General features: G+C 40.0%; 1 protein-coding gene and 1 non-coding gene across 2 annotated transcripts in view; both read right to left on the bottom strand.

The window, feature by feature from the left end:
• Positions 1-25,111, bottom strand: part of SPAG17 (sperm associated antigen 17) — a 190,430-nt gene that overhangs the window by 118,880 nt on the left and 46,439 nt on the right. Inside the window, exons 4-6 of the mRNA XM_006184295.2 lie at positions 14,038-14,169; positions 1,993-2,179; positions 237-431 (exon numbers count right to left, since the gene is read on the bottom strand). Coding sequence (XP_006184357.2) covers positions 237-431; positions 1,993-2,179; positions 14,038-14,169 — 514 coding nt within the window. The remainder of the gene's footprint in view (positions 1-236; positions 432-1,992; positions 2,180-14,037; positions 14,170-25,111) is intronic.
• On the bottom strand, positions 7,934-8,006 carry TRNAP-AGG. Its single transcript has one exon. It is a non-coding gene; the product is annotated as a tRNA-Pro (tRNA).

Below are 25,111 nucleotides of genomic sequence, written 5' to 3'. Positions count from 1 at the left end.
CAGTCTGTGTTCTGTGTAGCTAGCTACGCAGGGGTGTAAACACAGGGTGTGATTGGAATTTGTGAAATTTATAACCCCTGGCTAGCGCAAGCGGCATCAACAGCAAAGCAAAGTCTTGAAAGGACTGAATAATGTATGTATTGTATCACTATGTTTTGGACAGAAAATCGTCTTTGTACTTTGAGGACAGCAGGCAATATTCAAGGACTCAGTAAGCCGTGTAATGGACCACATACCTTCTGGCTGCAGAAAACTCTCCTGTTGCTGGCTAACTGTTGCCAGGTGTGTCTGCAAAGGTTCATAATTCTCTGAAGATATTTTAATCACGCTGCTTATGGGAATGCCAAGCTCAGTCATAATCGCTAATAGCTGAGGGTTGTTGAAGCCCACAACGATAATGTAGTGCTGGGCACCGTCATCTGGCTCATCGTCTGTTCAAAATACCATAAAAGAAGAGCAGCCATCATTGTAAAAGAGAACAGGTTGCGCTCAGCCAGTTCAATTGTTCTATACATTATGCATGCATTTATCCTCCCTCTGGCTTGCCAGAAACAGTCCGGTTGGCTGGAATGCAGTCATGTAGGCTGGTTTTCATTATTGCCCTTCCAGGAAGAAGGCCGTGGTCGGTTTACAGAAGATTAAATCACTTTTGCAAATGAGACAGAGTCGTAATCGGAGGACAGACATACATAGGGCCTGTCGTCATGGAAAATGTGTGCTTGGGTTTTTGTTAAAAAAAAAAAAGAAGGAAAAAGAAAAAGTTTAGGCTGTAAGTTTTCTTGGTTCTAATCTCTTTTGAGCAACATCTGGCTTTACTCCTGAATTACGAGTAGCTGCAGCTTTGTGGTATTTTATAAGTAGAGGTGTTTACAGGAGAGGGAAATACTGAATATGAGCACGCTCCCTACCAAAGCATTCTGTATATTTATGTCAATCAGTGTGAATGCTATGTCTTATGCAGCAACTATGTATTTACTACATTCAATTTAAAAAATGTATATTGTGCACTTTCCTAAAATTTTTCTCATTTTGCCCTTCTGTCACTGTTTTGTTAGTGTTAAAACATGAGTTTATAGTAATTAATATGATAATATCTATCATTATATTAAATTTATATTATCATTATTAATATATGTAATTAATATGTTTATATTAACGTGAGATTATGCGGGGTGAAAATAATTTTCGGACTTTGATCAATACAAGATGGTATCTGAAAACATCACAATAGGCCATTAAGATCAATTTTACAACAGTGCAAGGATCGCACAAACTTTCAATCTCCAAGCAGTGATTTTTCTTCAATTACTAAAATAAATCTGTATTGATATTGCCTATGAAATCCATAATATAACCTATCCTAAATCTAGCGAGTTGAGAGCAGAGATATATTAGGGGAGTCAAACAGGAAATGGACGTGACGGCTGCCATCTCATTTAAATATGACGCAAATGACAACAGTAGCTCCTTTTGGGTTCGTGGGAAGGTGGCAATGAATTACTCATGGCTGCCCAGGTCAAATCATTTTTATGTCAATAATCTAAAATGAAACAAAATTCTGGTGGCTCTGCCTAGGACAGACTGATAGTGGGAGAAGCTGAGGTCAGGAAGCTACATGCTCTGCATGATTAACTGGTCAGGTTTTATCACCACTGTGTTTCACTCAGGGCAATAATCACTTTACACTGCCTTATGAGTATGTTCCCAGCAAGACAGTCAGCAACTTGGCGGCACAATCAGCTCATTATTTCATCTGTTACCTGCACTATGTAATGTGCCTATAGCAAGTCACATGGCTGAATAAATATTGGCTCAAAACATAAGCGAATTACAAATAGAAATATTTCTCTATTAGGGTGTCATGGGGGATATGTGATTCATGGTCTTGAAGAGAGTGAAAAGGCTGAGGAAGATTAAACATAGTTATTGGGATGATTTCCCAAGTGACTCTGTAGGTCATAAGGCAAGAGGTGAAAGGAACATCTTACTGACCAATGTAATGTTTGCAGTCGTCCTCCTCTCCCCTCCTTACTAACTGGGTGGTCTTCTTCACTGCTGAGTTTGCCTCAGGCGGATCCTTTCCCTTTCCTTTGGCAACCTTGGCACCTGGGGCCTTCTTCTCCTTGGGAGATTTTGCTTTCCCTTTATCCTTTTCAATCTTAAACCTGTCTTCGAGCACCTGGAAAGAGAGAAGACTTTTTCTGTAAATCATACAGTGTGCAAGCAATGGCTTTTATCCTGTCAGGTGAATGAATTCTTTATTTCATCCAATCACTTCTTTACTCATTTATTCATTCTACAAGCCAGGAGAGAGGAGATCCCCGGTGGAACCCAAGCTGTGAGAGGGCACACCTATACACGGGGACTGGAGAGGCGGATGCTAGGAAACTGTCACACAAACAGCTTTCTGGAAGGGAATTTATCCTAAAGGAGTCAAGCCTGGCCTAATAAACACCTCAGTTGGTGGTGGGCAGGGCGAGTGGTGGATTCTGAGTACACTGTGGTGGCAAGAACTTAGGTTTATCTAATAGCCTAACCCCAGGGGCCCCTATCTGCTACTACCAGAGACAGAGGAGCTGGAGTGATAAACAGTTTTTACTTAAGGTGAGCAGACTGTTCCGAATTATCTTGTTAAATCTGAGATGCTCCTGAGATGACAAGGAGGTGGCTGAAGACACACGTTCTCCTCTCAGAAGAGAGGTTTGGCTGGAGTTAGAAATTCAAGTATGGGTAACACAGAGATAGTAGTTAGCTGCATGGGAAAAGAAAAAAATCCCCTGGGGTAGGAGAGCTCAAGAAATATGAGAACTGAACCTGGAACCATGATGGAAACTCTAATACTTACAGATCGGGATATAGGAGGAGATGCTGGCAAAGAGAAAAGTGGCAAAAAGGTATGAAAAAATATAGAGTGTGCAGCTAGAGACCTGGAGGACTGAAAGCATTTGTTGTTAGGGGTGACATTATGAGAGAAGTTATGGTGAAGTGTGGAGGAGTAAATAGGAAGTAACAGTAGGAGAACAATTTGTGTGGACCACCCGTCCGAGAAGTTTGGTGGTTAAGGGGAACCAGGGCTCTGAGACTGTTCAGTGGATGGGTGGGCAGAAGGGGAGTATGAGGTCAAGCCGTCTATGTATGTGTGTGTGTATGCAGTGTGTATACGTAAAGTAAGGAGGTGCTGTGTTTGCAGGCTGATGGAATGATCCAGGAGAGAGAGAGATACTGAAGACACTTGGGAGACTAAAGTCCTTGAGGAGGCAAGATAAGATCAAGAGAATGTGTCAATAACTGGACTTTGATAGGAAGAAAGGCAATTTCTCAGTTTAATAAGAGGAGCAAAGAGGGGATGGATGTTCAACATCTATTCATGACAAAAAAAACTTTTACCAAAGTGGGTATAGAGGGAACATATCTTGACATAATAAGAGCCATTTATGACAAACCCACAGCCAACATAATATTCAATGGTGAAAAGCTGAAAGCCTTCCCTCTAAAATCTGGAACAAGACAAGGATGCCCACTGACACCACTTCTATTCAACATGGTATTGGAAGTCCTAGCCACAGCAATCAAACAAGAAAAAGAAATAAGGTATCCAAATTGGAAGGGAAGGGGCAGAATTTTCACTATAGGCAGATGACATGATACTGTAAGACTCTACACAAAAATTACTAAAACTGATAAATTCAACAAGGTAGCAGGATACAAGATAAACTTAAAGAAATCAGTTGCATTTCTTTACACTAACAATGAAATATTGGAAAAGGAAAGTAAAAATATAATCTTTTCCAAAATCACATAAAAAAATACTTAGCAATAAACCTGACCAAGGATGTGAAAGATTGAGACATAGAAAACTATAAAACACTGATTAAGGAAATTAAAGATGACTTAAAGAAATGGAAAGCTATCCCATGCTCTTGAATTGGAAGAATTAGTATTCTAAAAATGGCCATACTACCCAAAGCAATCTACAGATTTAATGTGATCCCTCTCAAATTACCCAGGACATCTTTCACAGAACTAGAACAAATAATCCTAGAATTTATATGGAATCACAAAAGACCCAGAATTGCCAAAGCAATACTCAAGAAAAAAGAATGAAGCTGGAGGAATAACCCTCTCAGACCTCAGACAATACTACAAAGCCACAGTAATCAAAACAGTGTGATATTGGCATAAAAACAGACATGGATCAGTAGAACAGAATAGAGAGCCCAGAAATAAACCCACACACCTACAGTGAGTTAATCTTTGACAAAGGAAGCAAGAATATACACTGGAGAAAAGAGAGCCTCTGCAGCAAGTGATGTTGGGAAAGCTGGATAGCAGTATGTAAATCAATGAACTTAGAATACTCCCTCACACTATACACAAAAACAAACTCAAATGGCTTAAAGACTTAAACATAAGACAAGACACTATAAAACTCTTAGAAGAAAACATAGGCAAAGCATTCTCTGACATAAATCTTAGCAATGTTCTCCTAGGGCAGTCTACCCAGGCAATAGAAATAAAAGCAAAAATAAACAAATGGGACCTAATTAAACTTAAAAGCTTTTGCAAAGCAAAGGGAACTATAAAAAAAATGAAAAGACATTCCTATGGAATGGGAGAAAATATCTGCCGACTATGAGACTGACAAGGGCTTATTTTCCAGAATATACAAACAGCTATTACAATTTAATAACAAACAAACAACCCAATAAGAAAATAAACAAACATTTTTCCTGTGAAGACATGCAAATGGCCAATAGGCACATGAAAACATGCTCAATATCACTATCAGAGGAATGCAAATCAAAATGACAATGAGATATTACCTTATACCAGTCAGAATGGCCACCATTCAAAAAAAAACTCCACAAATGATAAATGCCTGAGAGGGTGTGGAGAAAAGGCAACACTCCTACACTGCTGGTGGGAATGCAGTTTGGTGCATCCATTATGGAAAACAGTAGGGAGATGCCTTAAAAAACTAAAAATAGACTTACCATATGATCCAGCAATCCCACTCTTGAGCATATATCCAGAGGAAACTCTAATTCAAAAAGACACATGCACCCCAATGCTCATAGCAGCACTATTTACAATAGTCAAGACATGGAATCAACCTAAATGTCTATCAAGAGATGACTGGATAAAGAAGTTGTGGTATATTTATACAATGGAATACTAGTCAGCCATAAAAAAGAATAAAATAATGTCATTTGCAGTAACATGGATGGACCTAGAGATCATCATACTAAGTGAAGTAAGCCAGAAAGAGAAAGAAAAATACCATATGATATTACTTATATATGCAATCTTTAAAAAGGACACCAAGGAACTTATTAACAAACCAGAAACAGACTCACATAGAAAACAAACTTACAGTTACCAGGAGGGAAACAGCAGGGTGGAGGGATTAATTGGGAGTTTGGGATTTGCAGATACTAACTACTACGCATATAATAGATAAAGAACAAGTTCCTGCTGTACAGCACAGGGGACTATACTCAATACCTTGTAACAGCCTATAATGAAAAAGACTATGAAAAGGAATATATATATATATATATTTCTTCAGTGGGGAGGTAATTAGGTTGATTTATTTGGTTTTCCAATGGCGGTACTGGGGTTTGAACCCAGGACCTCTTGCATGCAAGCATGCACTCTGCCACGTGAGCTATACCCACGCCTATATATATATATATTTCTGAATCACTATGCTGTACACCAGAAATTAACACAACATTGTAACATTGTAAACTGACTATACTTCAATTTAAAAAAAGAAGGGATGGGTGGCTGGATGCAAGTGCAAAAAAGAGAGAGGTCTTGATGGTGTTGAGGAAATCTCCATTTTTTCAAGTGAACGATGAGGCAAAGTTATCAACTCAGATTGGTCAGGTACGAGGTAGGAGGTTTGAATAGAGAAGATAACATCACAGAAAGTGAGGGAGCAAGCTCACTGAAGAAATAGGGTTGAACTCTCTGCCAGTGTTGAGCTTATTGGAAATTTTGAGATTGTTAATTTAAAAGGAAACCAGTGCCCTTGAATCCACTCAGCTGGGAGGCACTGGTAAGACTGGTGCAGGTGCTCTCAGGGCCACGCCTGGGATCATGGTGAGTCCACTAGAGTGGAAAACCCTGTGCAGCTCTCTGGCGAACAGCTAGTCTTGCCACAGAGAAGTCCCAACCTGTCCATCAAAATCCACCAGAAACCTCTACAACTATCATTTTACATAAAATCTCAGGGTGATCTCTAGAACTGAAAAGAAGAAACCATTTTAGATTAAATTATTCTCCAGTTCACCTTCCTTCATTTCATTCACCTTTACACAGTCATTCAGATTCCATCATTTTGAAAAAAACTTCCTGCGGACTGTAGACATTTATGCTCTCATAAGACACACACGGTCCTCTAGCCCTGTGGGCCCTTGTAGGTGGGGCACGCACACCTGTGCAGTCACATAACTCTCATCCCTTGGGAGCCTCTGTAGCAAACACTGGGGTTCTTTAAGGTGAGGGACTCCCTGAGCCTTTCCTCCTGCAAGGTTTCCTGAGATCCTAGAGAGAACAGCGCTGACAGCCAAGATTTCAAAATAAGAGGTAACTTAGCAGTGACTTAGTTATGTAGTGTGATATGTGCTTTCCAGACATCATCATCTTTAATTCACAAAGCGACCTGCAAAATGGTTAATTTTATTCCCACCGTATAAATTAAGACACTCAGTTTGCCCTCAGACACATAGCTGTGGTAGAGACACAAGGAGTGTCAGTGACCCCAAACCTTAAACTTGTTTTATTTCTATGGTTTTCTTGCTAGTCTCCGTGTTAGACGCCCTCACACCTCCTTTTCCACACCGGTCTGCCCTCCCTCTACTCTGTCGTTCCAGGGGCTGAAAAATGCCAGCTGGATGCCCTTCTGTTTCTCCAGAGAACTTCATCTTCCTCAGCTCCTCTTCCCCTAAGTACCCTCTTCTTTCCCTTTCTTTCTTTTTTTTTTTGTCTTTGCATTCCCTTAGCAAAGCCAAACTTGGTATCCTAGAGACAAGCATCTATTAAACTAATTTCCATTAACACTGAAATTATCAATATTTATCTCCTTCCTTTCACCAAAGGATTTTTAAAATACTTATAAACCCTGATTTACTTCAAGTATCTTTTTAAATTATAAAAAATAATCATTATTGAAAAATTGGAAAATATAAAGAACTTACATAAACCACCATAATCCCACCATCCAGAGGAGTAAAGAAGCTAATAATGTATTCTTTCAAATTATGTTAATGCATAATTTTAATGTAATTATTATTGTTGCCTCTATACAACTTAGTGCTCTGCATTTTCCATTTAACAGTGATGTATCTTCAATTGGTAGAATTACAAGAACATTCCAGAGCAACTATATAGGTTCCTATTCTATGGTCTTTTGCTCAAACTTAAAGAACTCAGAGGGAACTCTTGCCAATTCAAGTCAAAAATTTAGGAGGCATGTATCCAAAAGGCCCCCTTTTCTGCCATGGTTGGGGAACACACGGTCCCCAGCATCTGAAGGGAGAGTCAAGTTCATTACAGAGTACATTTTCTTTAAAATGCAGTGTGTGCAAAAAGCATCTGGATACCGCCTCCTGTGAGAAAGCTTTGGATGGGCACAGAGGTTTCTTAACCAGTTAAGCTACGTAGCAGACGTGGCGCTCTTCTCTTAGGGACAAACAAAAAATTTATGTGTTTCACATACTCAGTAGAGTATCAAGTGACACCTACCCAGAATCCTTCATCTTGTTATTCTCTCTTTTTAAAGGGAAAAATACAAAATTCTCCTTCTCTGGAGCAGGGCAACCTAGTCATTTGACAGTTCAAAATATTTTAGATGGTATTTTACTTCTAAATTACTTAAAACTATATCTTTTTCTGTAGGGGGAGGTAGTTAGGTTAATTTATTTAATGGAGGCACTGGGGATTGAACCCAGGACCTCATGCATCCTAGGCATGCACTTTACCACTGAGCTATATCCTCCCCCCACCAAATTACTCTTTCATATCAACATTCAAATACCTCAACGGGTATTCATTCTGTTGTTCTTCACAATGAAAGGGAGGTAAATGGTAAAAGTCAGTGGAACTGATGGTAAATACTATACATCATCTTGCTTTTATGGTTAATAGTCCATCTATATATTTGTGCATAACTTTGTGTTTCATGTATGTTCTATCATAAGACTTCCACAATAATATTGTTAAGGATATAGATAAGAAAAGATGCTCATGGAGATTAAATGACTAAGTCACTCCATTATTATGTGGCTTTTAAGAAACAAGGTCTGTCTTCTGAGGGCTACTCAGTTCTCATTCAAGGTATCACTCCATCTCATAACAATCTATTCTGTTGGTCACAGATGTGAAAGGATAGTAGATGGACTGAAAGAAATGTATGGTGTCAAGTAAGTCTGAGGTATAGTAGATTAAACATAATTAAACAGATTTGTTTTCATGAAACTCCTCCATCTTTAATAAGTTCAAAGTTCATTTGAACCAGGGGGTCATTTATTATTTTTTTAATGGAGAATGGGGTCTTTCAAATGGTTGTAGAACCTATGGTGGAAACACAAGGTTGTGGGAACATTTTGGGGCTCAATTAATCCATTTCTATAAACCTATGCTAAGGAAATTAAAATATGAAGAAATTTATATGATAAAGTTGTTCATCATAACACTGTTTATTATGAAAAATACAGAAATAATGGAAATGTTCAATAATAAAGGAATTTTAAGAAAAGTATGGCAGTCAATAGACTATTACCCAGCCAATAATTATGATAGATGTGGATGCTGTGATACTGAGTAAAAATGATGGTATATTTGAATTGAGAAAAAATGAATTAAAAAATTTTTACAATGATTACAGCTATGTAAAGAAACAAATCGACAGAAAGAAAGGAAATATACCAAAATGTTAATATTGATTGTGACAGAGTTACGGCATTATAAACATTTTGTTTTTTCTTTTCTATATTTTCTGTTTATTCTTTGCCCTCCCTGCTCACGTGCCAAATAGAAAATATACTGCATGGGGTTGAGTTAGGAGCTTGCCTTTCTAGAGAGCTGCTGATGTGCAGAAAATGTAAGCCTATGAATGTACTGGGTTCACTTGGCCAAATGACACAATCTTTAGAACCCTGTAGAAAGTCCTGGGGTGCCACATTGCCACTTCAGGGTGAATTACTAGTCCACAGAATCAGAACGTGGCCATGTCTCTGTGTGGTAGTGGTGAGGGGATGGGTCTGATGTCTATCTGATGCCTGTCTCCTGCAGAATCCTACGTGATTTAGAGGTTTTAGCACCAATGCTATCCTATCTCAGCATCCAGAAGGGCTGAGGATGTTTGGAATAATTTCAGAAAGTCTAGTTTTAAAAGATTCCCCTAGAGACCAGCGCATTTCTGGGCAGGGCTTGGGACTGGATAAGAAGTCAGGATTCCCTTGGGAATTGGGAGTTGGTTGCCTAGTTCAGAGGCCTGTGTCTTTGGTGAGCTTTGTTTCTTTCCTTGACCAGTTCCCCCATGTAACCTCAGGATGTTGTTGTATGCAACGTAATTAGCAAGTTAGTAGATCCCATTTGGTCCCATGAGGGAACATCTCTGGGCAACTCTTCACTGACTGTGAGTCAAGAGCGCCATTTTGCATAATTATTGAGACACACTCACAAGGGGTATGTAAGTGGTTAAAAACATGGTTTTAGAGTCTGAAAATCTTGGATTTAAATCCTAGCTCCACCTCTGAGTCGCTTTGGCCTTGGGAAAGTTACTCAACTTTTCACATCCTCAGTTTCCCCATTTGCAAATTGAGAAAAATATTCTGTATCTTGTAAAGTCATTTAAAGGATTAAGTGATAAACATACATAAAGAGCTTAGTATAGTGCCAAGCAGACAATAATGCTGGCTAATTTTTTTATTATTATTATTATTATTATTATTATTATTATTATTATTATTATTATTATCTGCTGTAACTATAGAAACTTATATTTCAAAATACTACTCTATTTGAAATATGTGTGTTCCTTTACATTTTTCTTAAAGTCTGTAGAAAGGTTTCATTAATTAGTAGCATCCCAATTAGGCAAGCATTGCTCTGTTTTACAGGCAAGCCAGCCAGAGAGTGATTTATGACTGACTCTGAAATGCTGAATTTTGTAGCTCTTTAGATCCAACAGTTTTGTTGGTAGTATCCTTATTTCGATAATCCAGCCTCAAAGAATTCCATCCAGTTAGCGAAGCAAGTTATTCCTTTCCTGAAACCACACGGGTCCCTCTAAACTGAGTTTCTGCTCTTCCTCTGTTTGATTTCTTAAAATAGTTTCTGAAGATTTTAACCACAACTGAATCAAAACTAACCAGCCTGTAATTTCCTGGTATGTCCCTATGGCCTTTCTTTTAAAACAAAACACACATACAAAATGGCATTACATTGGCTGGTGTCCAGTGTTTCGGGGTTTCTACTGGAGTAAGCTAGAAAACGTCTGTGAAAGTTACCCTAATTTCTCTTCATTGGTCTTCTGGAGCAGGCTCTGGGTTGTTTGGGCTTCATCTTATCTTATCAAATGTAGGTGTTTTTAATTCTGAGTTGCTTTAAGAAAAGTTTACCACTACCATCTGTCCATATTCTTTACTGCACTTCTTCCGTCTCTTCAATTCTAGAACATTGGAAAATAGGCAACTTGTACTAAGTGTGTAAGCCAGAAAAAGAAAGAACTCTTCTGCTTTTCTATAAAAGATATGCTAAAAATATCCAAGAAAGTATGGGCTGGTTATTTGAATTCACAAATTAAAAGCACAGTTAGAATATATTTGGGTCTTTTCCTAAAACCTACGCAAATGTTCTGAACTCAACTCAGAAGCACAGAAGACTAGATTTTGTTTGGCTAAACAGCCAAAGGGTTAACTTTTTTTTTGGTATTACAGCCATTTTTAATTTGCTTGATGATTAAATGTTTTCTTTTAGCTGGATTTTCAATATATTTGGAATATTTTGATTCACAATGAAGTGTTTTGGTTTTTTAAAATGTTTCTAATTAATATATAACATGAAAGTTGGAGTTAAAAAGGATTAAAAATGTGAATCATAAACTGTAGTCTTCAGATGACTAAATTAAAACAATGCAGAATAAATGTTGAGATAATGATGTGTGCAAGGAAAATTCATTTCTAAACAAAATACTCCCTTTTTCAGTTTATAATACAATCTAATTTGTGACTAATTGTATGAAAGAGTCATTTAGAAGTTCTGAACTGCTAAAATATATTTATAGAAATACAGTATATTTTCTTCATTATATGTGTATTTGGAAGTAATCAACAAGATGTTTACACATAGATAAAAGTTTTCATATATATTCAACATATTGCTATTAGAGACAGGAATCTGTCTCCCAGAAACCTAGGAGCTAAAGGCTTCGAAACTATTCTTCTAAGAAATACCTTCCCTTGTATTATTTTTATAATATTAATTAGCCAGAACACTTTCTGCACGGACAAAGCAAATGTATGTTAAGCATAGCACAGATTAAAGTGTTATAAATTATGAAAATTAGTGGAATCAAAATCATATTTTTACTGTATCTGGCTGGTACTGGAATGATATTATTTACCATTTGTTTTTTAAGAAAGGTTTTGATTGATTAAAACAGGATCAAATATATCGTATACGTTACATCTGTTTCACTGTGGAAAAGGGGCAGGGGCCTAATTATATTTGTTGTTTTTGTTCACACCTTCTCCCTGGTATTTTCTTTCCTAGTATTGCTATGGATATTTTTTAAGTATTCATTTAAAAAAAGGCAATTCTAAAAATTCAACATAGAAGATACGAAAGGTACTCTGGGTCTCAGAGATGTAAGCAATATGATTACTATCTGGGAGAAAAACATAGATTTCACGTTGATGTTGAAAAGCTGAAAAGATAGTCCCTCCTTGCAGGAATCTCAGAATCTTACCAGGGGTTCAGAAAAGAGAAAAATTGGGTAAAATCCTCCTTTTATTTTCTTCATTTTCTGATCCACAGTATGGTGTCAGTTTTACATACTTTATATTTATTTTGCTGTCTGCAAAACTCCCTGGCTGACAAGCATTAACCTCAATTGTTCCAACTGACCCGCTGGGCAGTGTTGTTGAAATGAACATAGATTATATCATCCCTCAGACAACACCCTTAGTTTTGCCTTTACCAGGAGTTTTTCCTGGAGAGTACTCCATTCCAATTAGTTTTCATCAATTTATTTAGCACTTACTCGTATGGTTGCAACTCAGAGATTTGGGGCTGGTATTTTGGGAAACCAATCTAATGAAGACATCAAATTGGATTATGTAATTGTTAGCTCTTAATTGCTCAAAGAGTTCTCTTATGCTTCTATTACTTTTTTATTCTTATAAACCTAAAATTCAACTCCAATTCCTTAAGACTCTTGAATTTTCAACACATAAATTAAGATTATTTGCATATCTTCAGAACCTCATAACTGTATTATTGTATCGTTCACATTTCAAAGAAATGCTGAGCAAAATAGTGCAGAAATATTTTTATACTGTTTCTAGCTTTAAAAATTTTCCTGATCTGCCAGGATATTCCATTTATTGCTACTTAACATTTGTTAACTGAAATCTGAAACCTACTCCTGTTACAATTACTGACCTAAAATAGGTGGCAAACAAGTAAACCGGCACTCAGCACGTTACATATATTTGTAGGCGCTGCAGAAAAGCACAAAGCAAACAGGAGGTGCAAGAATTTTTGCAGGACTCACAGTCTACTTTTTATAATTCAGATTCCCATGTGACATTGGAATTTTAAAAAGGCAAGAGAAGATGTTTCTATACTAGTTTTGAATTTTCCCATTTTTCTTCTGCCAAGTCTTAACGTCCCTGAGTATTTCTTAGGGTACAAATCTCCTACATGATGGAAAGAGCTTTAAATAGACAGAAAACTATGCCATCAACTGTGTTCATTATGAGTAGAATTTTTCTGGGGACAACATATATCACCCTAATAAGATGCTATATGGGGAATCTCTCTGAAAAACATAAAACCCTCTATTATAAATATAAGGGGGCATTATTATTTTTTCCTACAATTATGCTGTCAAGAGTTCAATTGAAATAGGAAACTTAGACTTGGGGGTCTTGCAAAGGGGAAGAAGGTATTACTGGAAAACGTTCACTTTTCTCTTTCTTCTTCCATGAGTTGGTTTTTGCCTCTTCCGCTTAAGGGCATAAAGAAACAACTGACTTATAAATCCATTTCATACATATGTGTGCGCACACACATGTACATTCAGAAGCATTTGGCTTTCCAAAAATGATCCGGAAAATAAGAAAAGCATCTCTTCTTTTGACTAAGGATAAATAGCAAATGAATTTGAAACTGGCCTCATTTTGCTAAAAGTATTTTAAAATATGTTTTTCAGATGAAAAAAAAAATGAATCTTTGGGAAGCACACAGATTGATTTCCATAGGCAAATTAAATGAAAAATCTACAAGTGAAGAAATAATCAGACATTTAACATGGGAGTGGGCGTGATGGATCACTGCTGAAATATTTAGATTATTAGGAAGGTGACGCTGACGGAGCTTATTATTTTATTAGGTACACCTACTGAATAGCGTATAAAGTATTTTAAATAGTTAGACCCTGACTTTGCGGGGTTTTTCACCTTTTATATTTACTTCTCCTGACTCTGTGTCTCTCCTTGGTTTTCTTCTTTGTTATTAGCATACAAACAGACAACCACAAAAACCACCTCAGCCACATGCCCTGGATATTGTCAGATTTCTGCATAAGGGAACTTATTTTTGATGGGCTTGTCTTTGAGAAAATGTTAATTCCTCCAACAGATCTTTAGATAGGCTTTTCCCTAAAAAGTTGAGGCAACAGTTAAATGTGCTAGGTAACACTTCGTGGCAGGCTTATAAAGAGAGGAAGTGCCCCCGAGAACCTGGCTACGGTTCACTCGCTAATTGCCGTCTTTAGAAAACCCACCATCGCCCGCCCAGTACCTTCTTCTCGTTTTCCCGTCGCTGCTGGTCCTTAAATTTAATCTGGAGAAGCTGAAATTTCAAGAGTTTCCCTATCAGTGGTAAGGTTAATTTCTCTCCGCTGTCCATAATTGCTTTTGCTGCCGTTAACACCTATGAAGAAACACAATTATTAGCAAAAGTGGCGTTTTATAATCTTTGGCACAGCCTGCCAGTGATGAAAAGATGAAATGGTATTTTGAGTTTTGTAATATTTGTCTTACTGCAAAGGTGCCTCATGGCTGGCCAAAAAAATTAGGGAAAAACGCCCCAATGCCGTAGAGAGAGGCATTTATCCTCTACTCTAAATGGATTGGGTTGTCTGAAAATGAACTTTTTCCAATAAGGCGGGGAGCGCTTCCCACAATGGTGCTAGACTCAGACTCCCAAATGAGGGTAGAGGAGAGACAGGCAGGGCTCCACGTTAGGATGACTGGTGGGTCAGTTTTATGCTACAGAAAGTCTGTGTTTGGCGTAGCCAATACTCCAAACTGTCAAACGCTGAATTATTAGGATGTTATAAATTAAAGAGGGTTTTATGATAATGGAAATGGCTATATTAGCAATCTTTTATTTCTTGGTGACCAAATTCCAATGAAAGATAAAAGCTGTTTGACACAGAGGCGCCATGTGAATGAGGCTCCTGCCCTACCCCCTTGCAATTTAATGTTGATCCTGTTGGTATGCGGCCTAATTGGGGTGAAATAAGGTTATTGAGTTTTCTTTGGGTGACGACAGCCACTAGGAACATACAGCTGTATTGTCCAGATGTGTGGCACTGACAGCCTGTTTTATAACTGTGCTTTTTACAGCTTGTTTCCCCTAAATTTCACACAACTCTCTAACATCTGGGCCCTTTTCCTTGGAGCCCTATAACCACTTTATTTACTGCAAAAAAAATAAAATCATGTAAAATATACCATAAAAAGTTGTTACGTGTTTCTTTTTATTCATGTTGTCTCCCTAATAAAGTTCACCTCAGCCGGAAGCACTGTCACAAAAGTAATCTAGTCAAAGCGTCTTTCGACTTTTGTTTTTAAGCAAGCATCAGACTTATTTATAACTGCGGGATGAATTAGGTGTTACTAAAATGTTCTGACGTGTTGCTTTTCTCCCCCCTTGGAGCAATTACTCCTCCGGGCACATATGGTGTCAATTTCAGAGCCTCCGTCTCAGACAATGACGGCGCACACCGCATCTCATCAGGCTGCATCTTGTCTGAGCTTCGTACCAGCTCTTGGTCAGGGCTTTCCTGACCGATCCGGTTCCTTATGACCGTTCCCTTTGCCAAGGGAAATAGCTGAAAGAAAGGGAGATGGCGATTTTGCTCCTAACTGCAGAAGGCCCTGTGGATTATCATATGCCAAAATGTAACCGGACCGCCGCGAGACCACATCGGGGTTTCCTGCAGTGCACTGCATGCAGAAGGGGAAATCCAGGGAAAGGATCCCTTAAGGATGCTGGGTCTAAAATCCAAAGTAACGCATCAAATGTCAGAAGGCTTTGCGTGTGTCTAAGCAAACACCCTCCATGAAACGGAGCTCTTTGTTTTTTACCGCGGTTCTCCTCCTGCTAACACGATTTAGGGAAGGGGACGTGATGGCTGTGATTTCTGGGAGCTGGAAAACATAAGGGTACACCTGCAGAACCTCACCATTTAATGCTGACCAGATTCAACAGAGGAGGGGATCCTAAGGGGATAGACAGTCACACATAAAATGAAAGCTGTCCAATCGGGTCCAGCCTCAAGGGTAGGTGTATTTGGTTTGAAGTGGCATTTTTCAGTACCAGCTAAACAGTGTGCTGACAGTCAGGTTTCTTCGTTACATCTGGTTCAAAATATACAACTCTGGGCTCTTTGAAAGCTCACAGCAGTCTAGTATGGGCGTTTCCCTGTGATACAAACATAGACAGCGTTGAAGAGAAGTCAGCACTAGCCTGGGTCTCTTCCTGATGGCCTGTGAGAACAGGATATTTACCTCTGTCCAGGGGGTGTGGGAAGCCTGCCTGGCGTCAGGGTGATGGATGGGGTGTCTCTGGAGATGCTTTCTAGCTCCATGTCCCCAGGAGTCTACCCATGTTACCTCACTGTGTTAAAATGTACTCAAAGCACAACAAAATGTCCCAAGAGAAGGGTATTTCGCAGGCCATAAATGTTATTGGCCCATCTAAAACTGTCTGTTGAGAGTTGGGTTTTAAACAAAAATCTGGCACAGCATCAGAATCTCAAGGATACCCTACTGTGAAATGGGGAGGTTAGGAGATGCTGGGTACTCGTGTTCTCATGGACACAGAGTGAGAAAGAACTGTGGCCGGGAGAAGCAGCCCTGTGGAGGGCCCAGAGGAGGCTCCCTCCTCCCTGAACAGCCCCGGGCAGCCAGATAGGGTGGGTTCGATGGCGAGCCTTCTGGAGAGAGGCACAGCCGGGCACGTGCAACTGGGAGCAAGGGCAGAACCCGTCACGCGTGTCCTTCCCCAGGGATGCTCGGAGGAGACGGCTCCCACACAGGCCATTTTCTTTCTGTGCCTCCCCCCAAAGGGAATGATGGCACGACTCCCCGGGATAATCGATGAAAAGGAAAATCTCTACTGAATTAAAAGTCTCAGACTGAACATTTTTCTGGTATGTGGGTCATTCCCAGGAGAGACAGAAAAAGAAAGATGTTTATACATTAATTTCTACTGAAAATTCTTTCTTCCCACTTGCCATAGTTCACAGTTCCACCCAGTCTGCAGCCAGGAGGTGGTCTCAGATGAAAAACAAATCCTTAGAATCCTTGCTTGAAGGACAAGTCTTCAAGGGAAGGGGGAAAAAAAAAAACTGCAGAAGAGACAGAATTTAAGAGGAAGTGCAGCTTCTCACATAACATTCCAGAAAGGCTCCCCTTTCCCTGCCTTACTTGTATTAATTGAAATAATACTCAAACCTTCAACCTTCCAGCATTGCAAGGGTTACTTGTCCAGTATCTAGTTAATGTGCGTGCGTCTCTCCGTGTGTGTCTATGTCTGTGTGTGTGCTGCGGAGACAAGCCGACAAGGGTCACAGGTCTTGGGAGGATGAGGGGTACAAGAGAAGATAGGAGCAGTGAGCTGGCTGGGGTTGAGAAGTAATTACAAAACCCCAAGCTTCCAGAACCAGGCAGAAAAACAGCCCTAAGTGGGTTAAAACTGCGTATTCATCAAGCCAAAATACCAAATAATTGAGCCTGGCATGAGTCAGAAACTTAAAAAAAAATGAGTCTTACAGTCAAATGAGACTCGTTAAATGGAGAAAAACTGTTGCCAGGCAAGACCTGTATGTGTCTCCTGGATCTCCTCAGGCCAGGCCTTGGGGCTGCCAGGGCTGGGGGGAAGTCCAGGCCAAGCTCCCCGAGGGCTTCAGTCCTGGTGCGGAGGAAACACAGCTTCGGAGAGAGCAGCTGAGGCAGAAGACACATCTTTGTTTTACTGTGTGAAGATCTCATTTTGAGGCTGGATGCCCTTCGTCTGTTAGGAGGAAGTTTGTGATTCTGAGCACACTAAGAAATAAAACATTTCCCTCTTTATCACTGACCAGGCTCGAAGACTTCCGTCATATTTACTATCTAATGATCTGATCCAACAAAAATATACCAAAGGAGCCAAATTCTCCCCTTGCCTGGGGATCAGGCTCACCCACGGACACTAGTGCCCTCCCTTCCCCTCTCCTGTCCCTCCTCTCTGTGGATGCTCCCCACACTAGTGGTAAGCATGGCATCTGTCTGGACAAATACTTAGACCTGCTCCACAGACGCCTACGAAACCAAACAATGCATGTGTGCAAGTGCGTGTATATATATATAAATATGTATAAACATGCATGCATACGTATATGTGTATGCATGTGTACATATGATAAACAGATGCAGATAGATGATAGATAGATAGATTATAGGTGATAGACAGACAGATAGGACTTCCACGAGGTCTGCAGCTCTGCTGCCTGGTTTCCCTGGTGTGCTTTTAAGTAGATACATGGGAGCAGCTTGAATCATTGCTTAATTTGCTGCATGTTCAATCCAGGTGAGTTCTGAGGAAGGGTAACGATTTTGGATCTGCATTTCTCTTGCCCGGAACAAGCCAGGGGAAGGAGGTGGTGGAGGAGAGGAAAAGGTGTGCTTGTGTAGGGTGGAGAAGGGAGGGGTGGTGGGAGAGGGATGGGGTGAGAGAAGACTTTCCTTCCAGGAGCTCCAGTCACCAGTTCTTCCCCCCCCCACCCAAAATCTTTTGGGTTCAAGGCCCTCCTTGGGGGTCCATGGGATTTGTAGCTGTACAAACGCACAAGATATGGTTTCACCTTTACCCCGTTATCCTTGGGTCAATGACTTAGGGTTGGGTTGGATATGTAAAGATCTCAGCAAATAGGAGCAGAATCCATAAACTTGACTCAGTCCAGATCAGCACAGGGCTGAGCAAACAGGTCTTTGACATGCAGATCTAATTCTGTTTGTTAGTTCGTTCGTTCATTCATTCATTCATTCATTTGGCATCACATTCTTTTGGTTATCTCATTTCCTTAATGTATGACTGAGTGCAATGGTTCCTCATCATAGTAAAAAGTCTAAACAGTATCAGAGGATGTAAAATGAAAAGAAAATGCTCCCCAATCTCCTCCACCATTCCATTAACCAGTCGTGGTGTAACCTTAAGTAATTTCATATATATATACACACATACACACACACACACACACACACATACATATATATATATATATATCTCCTTTTATATTTTAATACAAATAAATATATCTCATATATATCTCATACTTTCATAGTGTCAAGTGATTTGTGTTTTTACATCCAAAGTTATCTACCACGGCTTTCTGTGCTGACATGTATTGCTTATATATGTATTTTAAAATTATTTGCACAATCTTCTACTGTATGGGTGTTTGGTCATTTATTTAACCAGTTTCCTATTGATGGATATTGAGGTAATTTCAGTTCTTTTCTATTAAGTGCATGTGTATTTTAAGTATCTACCGACACTTCCAAATTGATATTTGAAAAGTTAGCAGCATTTTTGTTCCCACCGCCACTACATGAAAGGGTCTGTTTCTCCACTGCCTTCATTAACACTGTATATTCTCCAATTTTTCATTGTCTGTATCAATGCTGACATATCTTTCTGTGATCGTGGCAATGTTCTTTATCTGTCCTGTACAATAAAGTAGCCACCAGGCACTGGTGGTTACTGAGCACTTGAATATTTCTAGTGTGATGGAGGAACTGAATTTTACATTTTATTGATTAATTGATTAAAAGTCAAATTTAAATAGCCACATATAACTAGTGGTTACTGTTTTGGTCAGGGCGTGTCTGTGTGATAGTGAAAAGTGAAAAAATTAATATTTCATTTAAAATTATGTTCATTAAAACAACAAGGATTTACTGTATAGCACAGGGAACTATATTCAATATCTTGTAATAAATGATAATGGAAAAAGAATCTGAAAAAGTATTTCTACATATAACTGAATCACTTTCCTGTACACCTGAAACTAATACAATATTGTAAATCAACTATAGCTTGAAAAAAATAAATAAATAAAATTATGCTTATTTAATCATCCCATCACTTTGTCCCTTTGGTTTTTACTCCAAAACTGAAAGGAAAGATATCCTATTTGGCACCATCCTTGGCAAAGTTGACTAACGTAGGAAAAGCGTACATACATTTCAGTACATACATACTAATAATTATCTACTCAGATTTACGTAGCACTCAAGGTGAAAGGTAATGGAAATCTATGACTTCCAGGCAAAGGCATTTTTTTTCTGGCCCCTCAAGAAATTTGTAGAGCTGAAGATAAACGGGGCTGATCTGAGGAAAAATTCAGAAAGATACAGAGTGACTTTTTGCTTTCTAAATCCCTCCTGTCACTAAAATAGAAAAGATTTAAACTGGTCACTCACTTTGAATGAATTTTACTCATACCAGGGAGTAAACTGTACTTAAAGATTTTATCCCTTAGTTATAGAATGAAAGGGACTGGCAACTGCTGATGCAATTCCAAGCAATAAGTAACAGGCGTGGCAACTGAGAATTTAGGGCAGAATAGATATTCTTTCTCACCTGAAAGCTCGCAATGCCTAACTAAGGCTGGCTCTGAAGGTAAATACAGTTTCGCCTTTGTGGAGCTTGGAGGCTGGAGGGTGACAGCAGCCTTGCGGCCAGGGCTGGTTTCCTCTGCACCCCACGCTCAAGTTTCACTGCCTGGAGTTGCTATTATACTCCAGGACTAGGTCATTCAGAGGAAGGGACCTGAAGGGAAAATGCAAATACCCTTTGGACCAGAGTCAGAGGAGAAGCATCTGAGAAGGTGAGTGGGTGGGTGGGTGGGGGAGAAAACCGGTGAGATCGTGGCTCTGTATTGTGAGAGAGGAATAAAGGCAGAGGAGACTGCTCTGGGGAATAAGACCTAGGACTTGGCTGTGTGTGATCGTGTCTGCGTGTGTGTGGTCATGTGGTGTCTGTGCGTGTGTACATGTGTCTGTGCACACATATGCCTGTGTGCATGCATGTGTGTGCATGCCTGCACAAGACTACGTGTGTTTATGTGCTGACTTTGGGGATGATTAAGATTATTAAAAGATACTCAGTTTGTAAAAACATTGTCAAAACTGGGATGGTAGATATTGAAGAGTTAATAAAAAGGGAAGAATGCTAACATCATTGGCACCTTAAACATAATACTGCTATTTACCACTTCTAGCTAGTTATCTTGTAGAACACAAATTATGTTTATTATTAAATACATGCCAGATTAAATATATATAATTCATTCATCAAAGTAAATGTGCCATCTTCAAAGTTTGTTGCTTGTACACTCTGCTTTTGTCTTATATACGCTGTATCTGCTTGTAATATGAAAAGTCAGAGGAACTAACCTCTGCCCCAGTGTATGTACGTGCATGTGTGTTTCACAAAATTTTCAATGTTTAGAATGAAAGACTGCTTTAGGTGGGCCTGATTCTGCTTATTCGATACAAAGGATGGACAAGCACGTGATTTGCAAATGACTGAAAAGGGCCAATTATATGGAGATGCTTTTATATGAAGAGATACTTGTTGGGAATTTTAGCTCCTTTGGTACAAGGGATGATGAAGCGGCTGCTGAAGCCGTAATGACTGATGGGCAGTGCAATGCAGTGCACGGGCTGCGTCTGTATTCCAGTCTTCTCAAATACTCTTGGGTAGCCTGGGGCAAGTCACTCAATTCCTTTAAACTTCAGCTTTTTAAGCTGCAGCAGGGTTTCTCAACAGTGGTACTATCGGCATGTTGAGCCAGGGAATTCTTTGTTGCAGAAGGTTTCCCTGTGCACTGAAAGATGTCTAGCACGCCCCCAGCTACCTGCTGTGACAACCAAAGGTATTGCCAGACATTGCCAAATTTCCCTGGGGGACAAAACTGTCCCTGGTTGAGAACCACTGATGTACAGAAAGAGAATACGAACAGTGTTGATCTCACAAGACTCATTTGAGAATTGAACGAAATAACGTGTAAAAAGACTCAACATGGTGAGTGACAGACGCACAGGAAACCTTCATTAAAATTAGCTGTTACTCTTGTTGTGCTTCTATCCAGGGCAGGATTGGAATTGTAATTCTTGAAGACCTTTCGGCTCAAGTTAGGGGAAAGGGAAGAGGCACGAAGTGATGTGCATTTGGGCAGGCAGAAGGGGACCTTAATTTATTATCAGCTGGTGGTAACCTGGTTGCACCTTTCACTTACCCCTGTCTCTCCTCTGACAAGGACAGACAAAGATCTATTTTGGGAAAGCAGACATATAAAGAAAAGGTGTAAAACCCAATTCTGTTATGGTGCAGTGTATAATGGGAGGTGGCAGAGAAGGAGGAAGTTTGTTACTCTTCTAAAATGAGACGGAGGAACTATATAGGCGTCCTGCAACTCCTCAGCCTCCCTCCAGTCTCCTCCCCGCTTCATTCCTTCTGCACTTACTGAGTGCCAACTATATTGCAGTCATTGCATTACTCGATCCTTTACATGTCTAGTCTATCCAGTTCACATTCTTTAAGTAATGAATAATTTCCAATAAGGCATAATTGGAAAAACAGCTGGAAGGAAAAAGGCAGCAGTGAGAGCAGGCAACAGAGAGAGACAGAAAAAGAGGAGAGAAAAAGAATAGGCATGACGGAAACGTATTTTCTCACTTCCAGCAGGGGAAAAGAAAATAATCAAGCAATATTAAGCTGTCCATACATAAATTTAAAGGTGACGGAAGATCCAGGCTCCATATAGATCATCCTGTCTGTCTAAAGCAAATGGAACGTTATGAAAGCGCTCAGACCACAGCTTGGTGAGAAGTTCGTAATGATGATAAATATCTGTAGCAGGTGACTCCTGGATCATTTTCAGCTGTCCATAATTAAACTGGTATCCATCTCTCGACAATGTCAGGGCTGTAAAATAATTCCAGTCATTGGACCCCTTACATCTGTGCTGAAATGAAATAATATTTGGCAGTAACAAGGAGTCACTGAAACTAAATAAACAACCCCTTTCAAGACTACATAAAAGTCGGTAACATAATAACATTTGACAGGGATTAAGACCTCTTTGGGGCTGTGAGGAAGTTTCAGAAGCAGCAATAACAAATACATGGAAGGTAGAACAGATCTATTCTTTAACAGACATGTATAATTTGAAACGTGATGAATTTCCCAGAGGAGATGTGCATTTTGAACATCCACTATGCACATGTCAAAAAGCACAGGACTCTGTCTTAGAAATGTTGGCTGGTTTCTATGTCTTGAGTCTGTTTCTCTTTTGTAAATAAGTTCATTTGTGTCTTTGTTTCTAGATTCCTCGTATAAGTGATAACATTATGCTGTATAACAGAAATTGACATAACATTGTAAACTGACTATACTTCAATTAAAAAAAAACGTTTGTTGGGATTACTCTTCCAAGGAAGGAAAAAGCAAAGCTTCCCTTTTCTATTAAGGAGTGTTTGTTACATACCTGCAAAATATATAAGGCCCTTGAAGCTGAATGTGACAGTATACAGAAGGATGATATAGAAAGCTCAGGTGTGTATTAGCTTTAGGTGTGTGTTAAGAACACATGATTCTACTGTCATGGCAAATTTTTTTCTTTTTTTAGATCAAGCTCTTGATGCTCCTACCCCTCTGAAGTCATCATTCTTGGTTCTTTTGGCTTGTAGTGAGAACTACCCCTGAGCAACGCCACGACTTTTCTGCACCCTCCCGAAGGGATTTAACTCTCCTGTATTGGAATTATTTGTGCTCAGGGTTTGTACCCTCTAGGAGCTCGGAAGGGAGGGTCCTGATCTGACTCACCTTTCTGAATCCCTTCACAGAATCTGACGCATATGTCATTCAATAAATATAAAAACGGTGTCTTTGGAGTTCTTTCTTGTTTGACTCGAAGGTGAGTGTTTTCAGATGCCCACAGCTACCATTACAAAGCTCCAGGAGTCGACTGCACGTAGGAGTAGGTTCTCAGACTAACACATGAACGGTTCCAGAGCACCATGAGACACCAGACCAGGACTCTCTCCACACTTGCACTATATCCTAGCCCCTCCCCAGTCTCCATACCCAATCCTCATCTTAGCTGCAGGGCTATAGAGCTTTTTAGCCCAAGTTTTTATGTTTGAATACTCTTGATACTCTTTAACTAGTTTTGTCTCTTCCTGGTGCCTCCACTCCAAACAGCTGAGCTTCTTTCTCCCCGCCCTGAGACGGGGAGACCCCTCCGTCCTAACAGCTCTGAGAGGTGGTAGAATAAGCCACTTTGGCATAAGGATGATTTTGAACTAAAGGCACTTAAACAGCAAGATACAAAAAGGACATTCTAATCTCTTCTTAGTGAAAACTGGAGATAGAAACTTCCACGTGAAAGATGCCCTCCCCGCCCCAGAAGGAAATTAACATCAGCATCCCTGATGACAAGAAGCTGGGAGGAGAGAGCTCTCTGCAAACAGACCTTGCTAAAATCATTCTTACCTTCTTTTCGCCTCCCCACATAGTTCTGCTGCTTTTTCACTCTGCCTCTCTCAGCTCAACCTGACATAAAGGCCCATACTTTTTGCCATTTCTTTGGGAGTGAGTTTTCATTTCCTTAAGAGGGCTGCCATGTCAGGTCAGGTAAAACACATGCAAACTTCTGTGCTTTTCTCCTGGTAATCTGTCCAATGCCAATTAAATTCTCAGGCCCAGCCTGAGAAGAACCCTGAGGGTAAAGGTTAAGAGGTACCTCCCTAAATATAGCTCTGTCTCTTGTCCCCTGGCCCGAACATTGTGTCTTAGAAACTTCCTCATTTCCTAGCCTTCTTCTCCTTAAATCCTAACCCAGTCTCCTAAGATCCTGCCTCAGTCTGAGCGCAGGGGCTGATACCCTGCCAGTCACTGATCAGCCTAGATATCAGAATATGGCTGGTCCCCCATCTCCCTGCGTCCCAACACTGGACCACTCAATGTGGTATTTGCCATTTAGTTAGGATTCCACTCACCCGTCACCTTTCTTCCTTCCTAGGAGAATCTGACCTTTTTTTTCAGGCACTGACCCCTCTCCCATTCAGCTCATGTGCTTCAGGGGAAATGCAGCTCCAGGGGTGGACCCTTTTGCACCAGAAATAATCCTAATCCCCCTGGTCCAGGACTGGTTCATGATGAGCACGTGACCTAGTTCAAGCCCGTGGGACGTGAGGAGTGGTTTCCTAGGGCTGCTGGACCCCTTGTCCTCAGTTCTGACGGAGCTGCAGGAAGAGGCTGCAGCCACCCCACGTCCGTCGGAAGAGGGAGCCACCCCACAGATGCAGCAAGTGGGGCTGGAGCCCGGGGGCTAAGCTGACCCTAAAACCTGCCTAGGCTTCTGGTGTCTACAAGCCAGTACCCTCCCTCTTTGTTTAACCTAGTTTTCACTCTTTTTTTCTTGTGAATTTAGAAGTCTGGTGATCAAGCTGGTACAGATATGGCGAGATTCATGCCTTCAAATTAATAGAGACCTTTTTTTAACCCAGTGATTATAAGGTGTGTCTCCCAGATC

Source organism: Camelus ferus, chromosome 9 (assembly GCF_009834535.1).
Source record: "Camelus ferus isolate YT-003-E chromosome 9, BCGSAC_Cfer_1.0, whole genome shotgun sequence".
NCBI lineage: Eukaryota > Metazoa > Chordata > Mammalia > Artiodactyla > Camelidae > Camelus > Camelus ferus.
The sequence above is the reverse complement of the archived record's forward strand: the minus strand, read 5'-3'. Positions and strand labels throughout refer to the sequence as shown.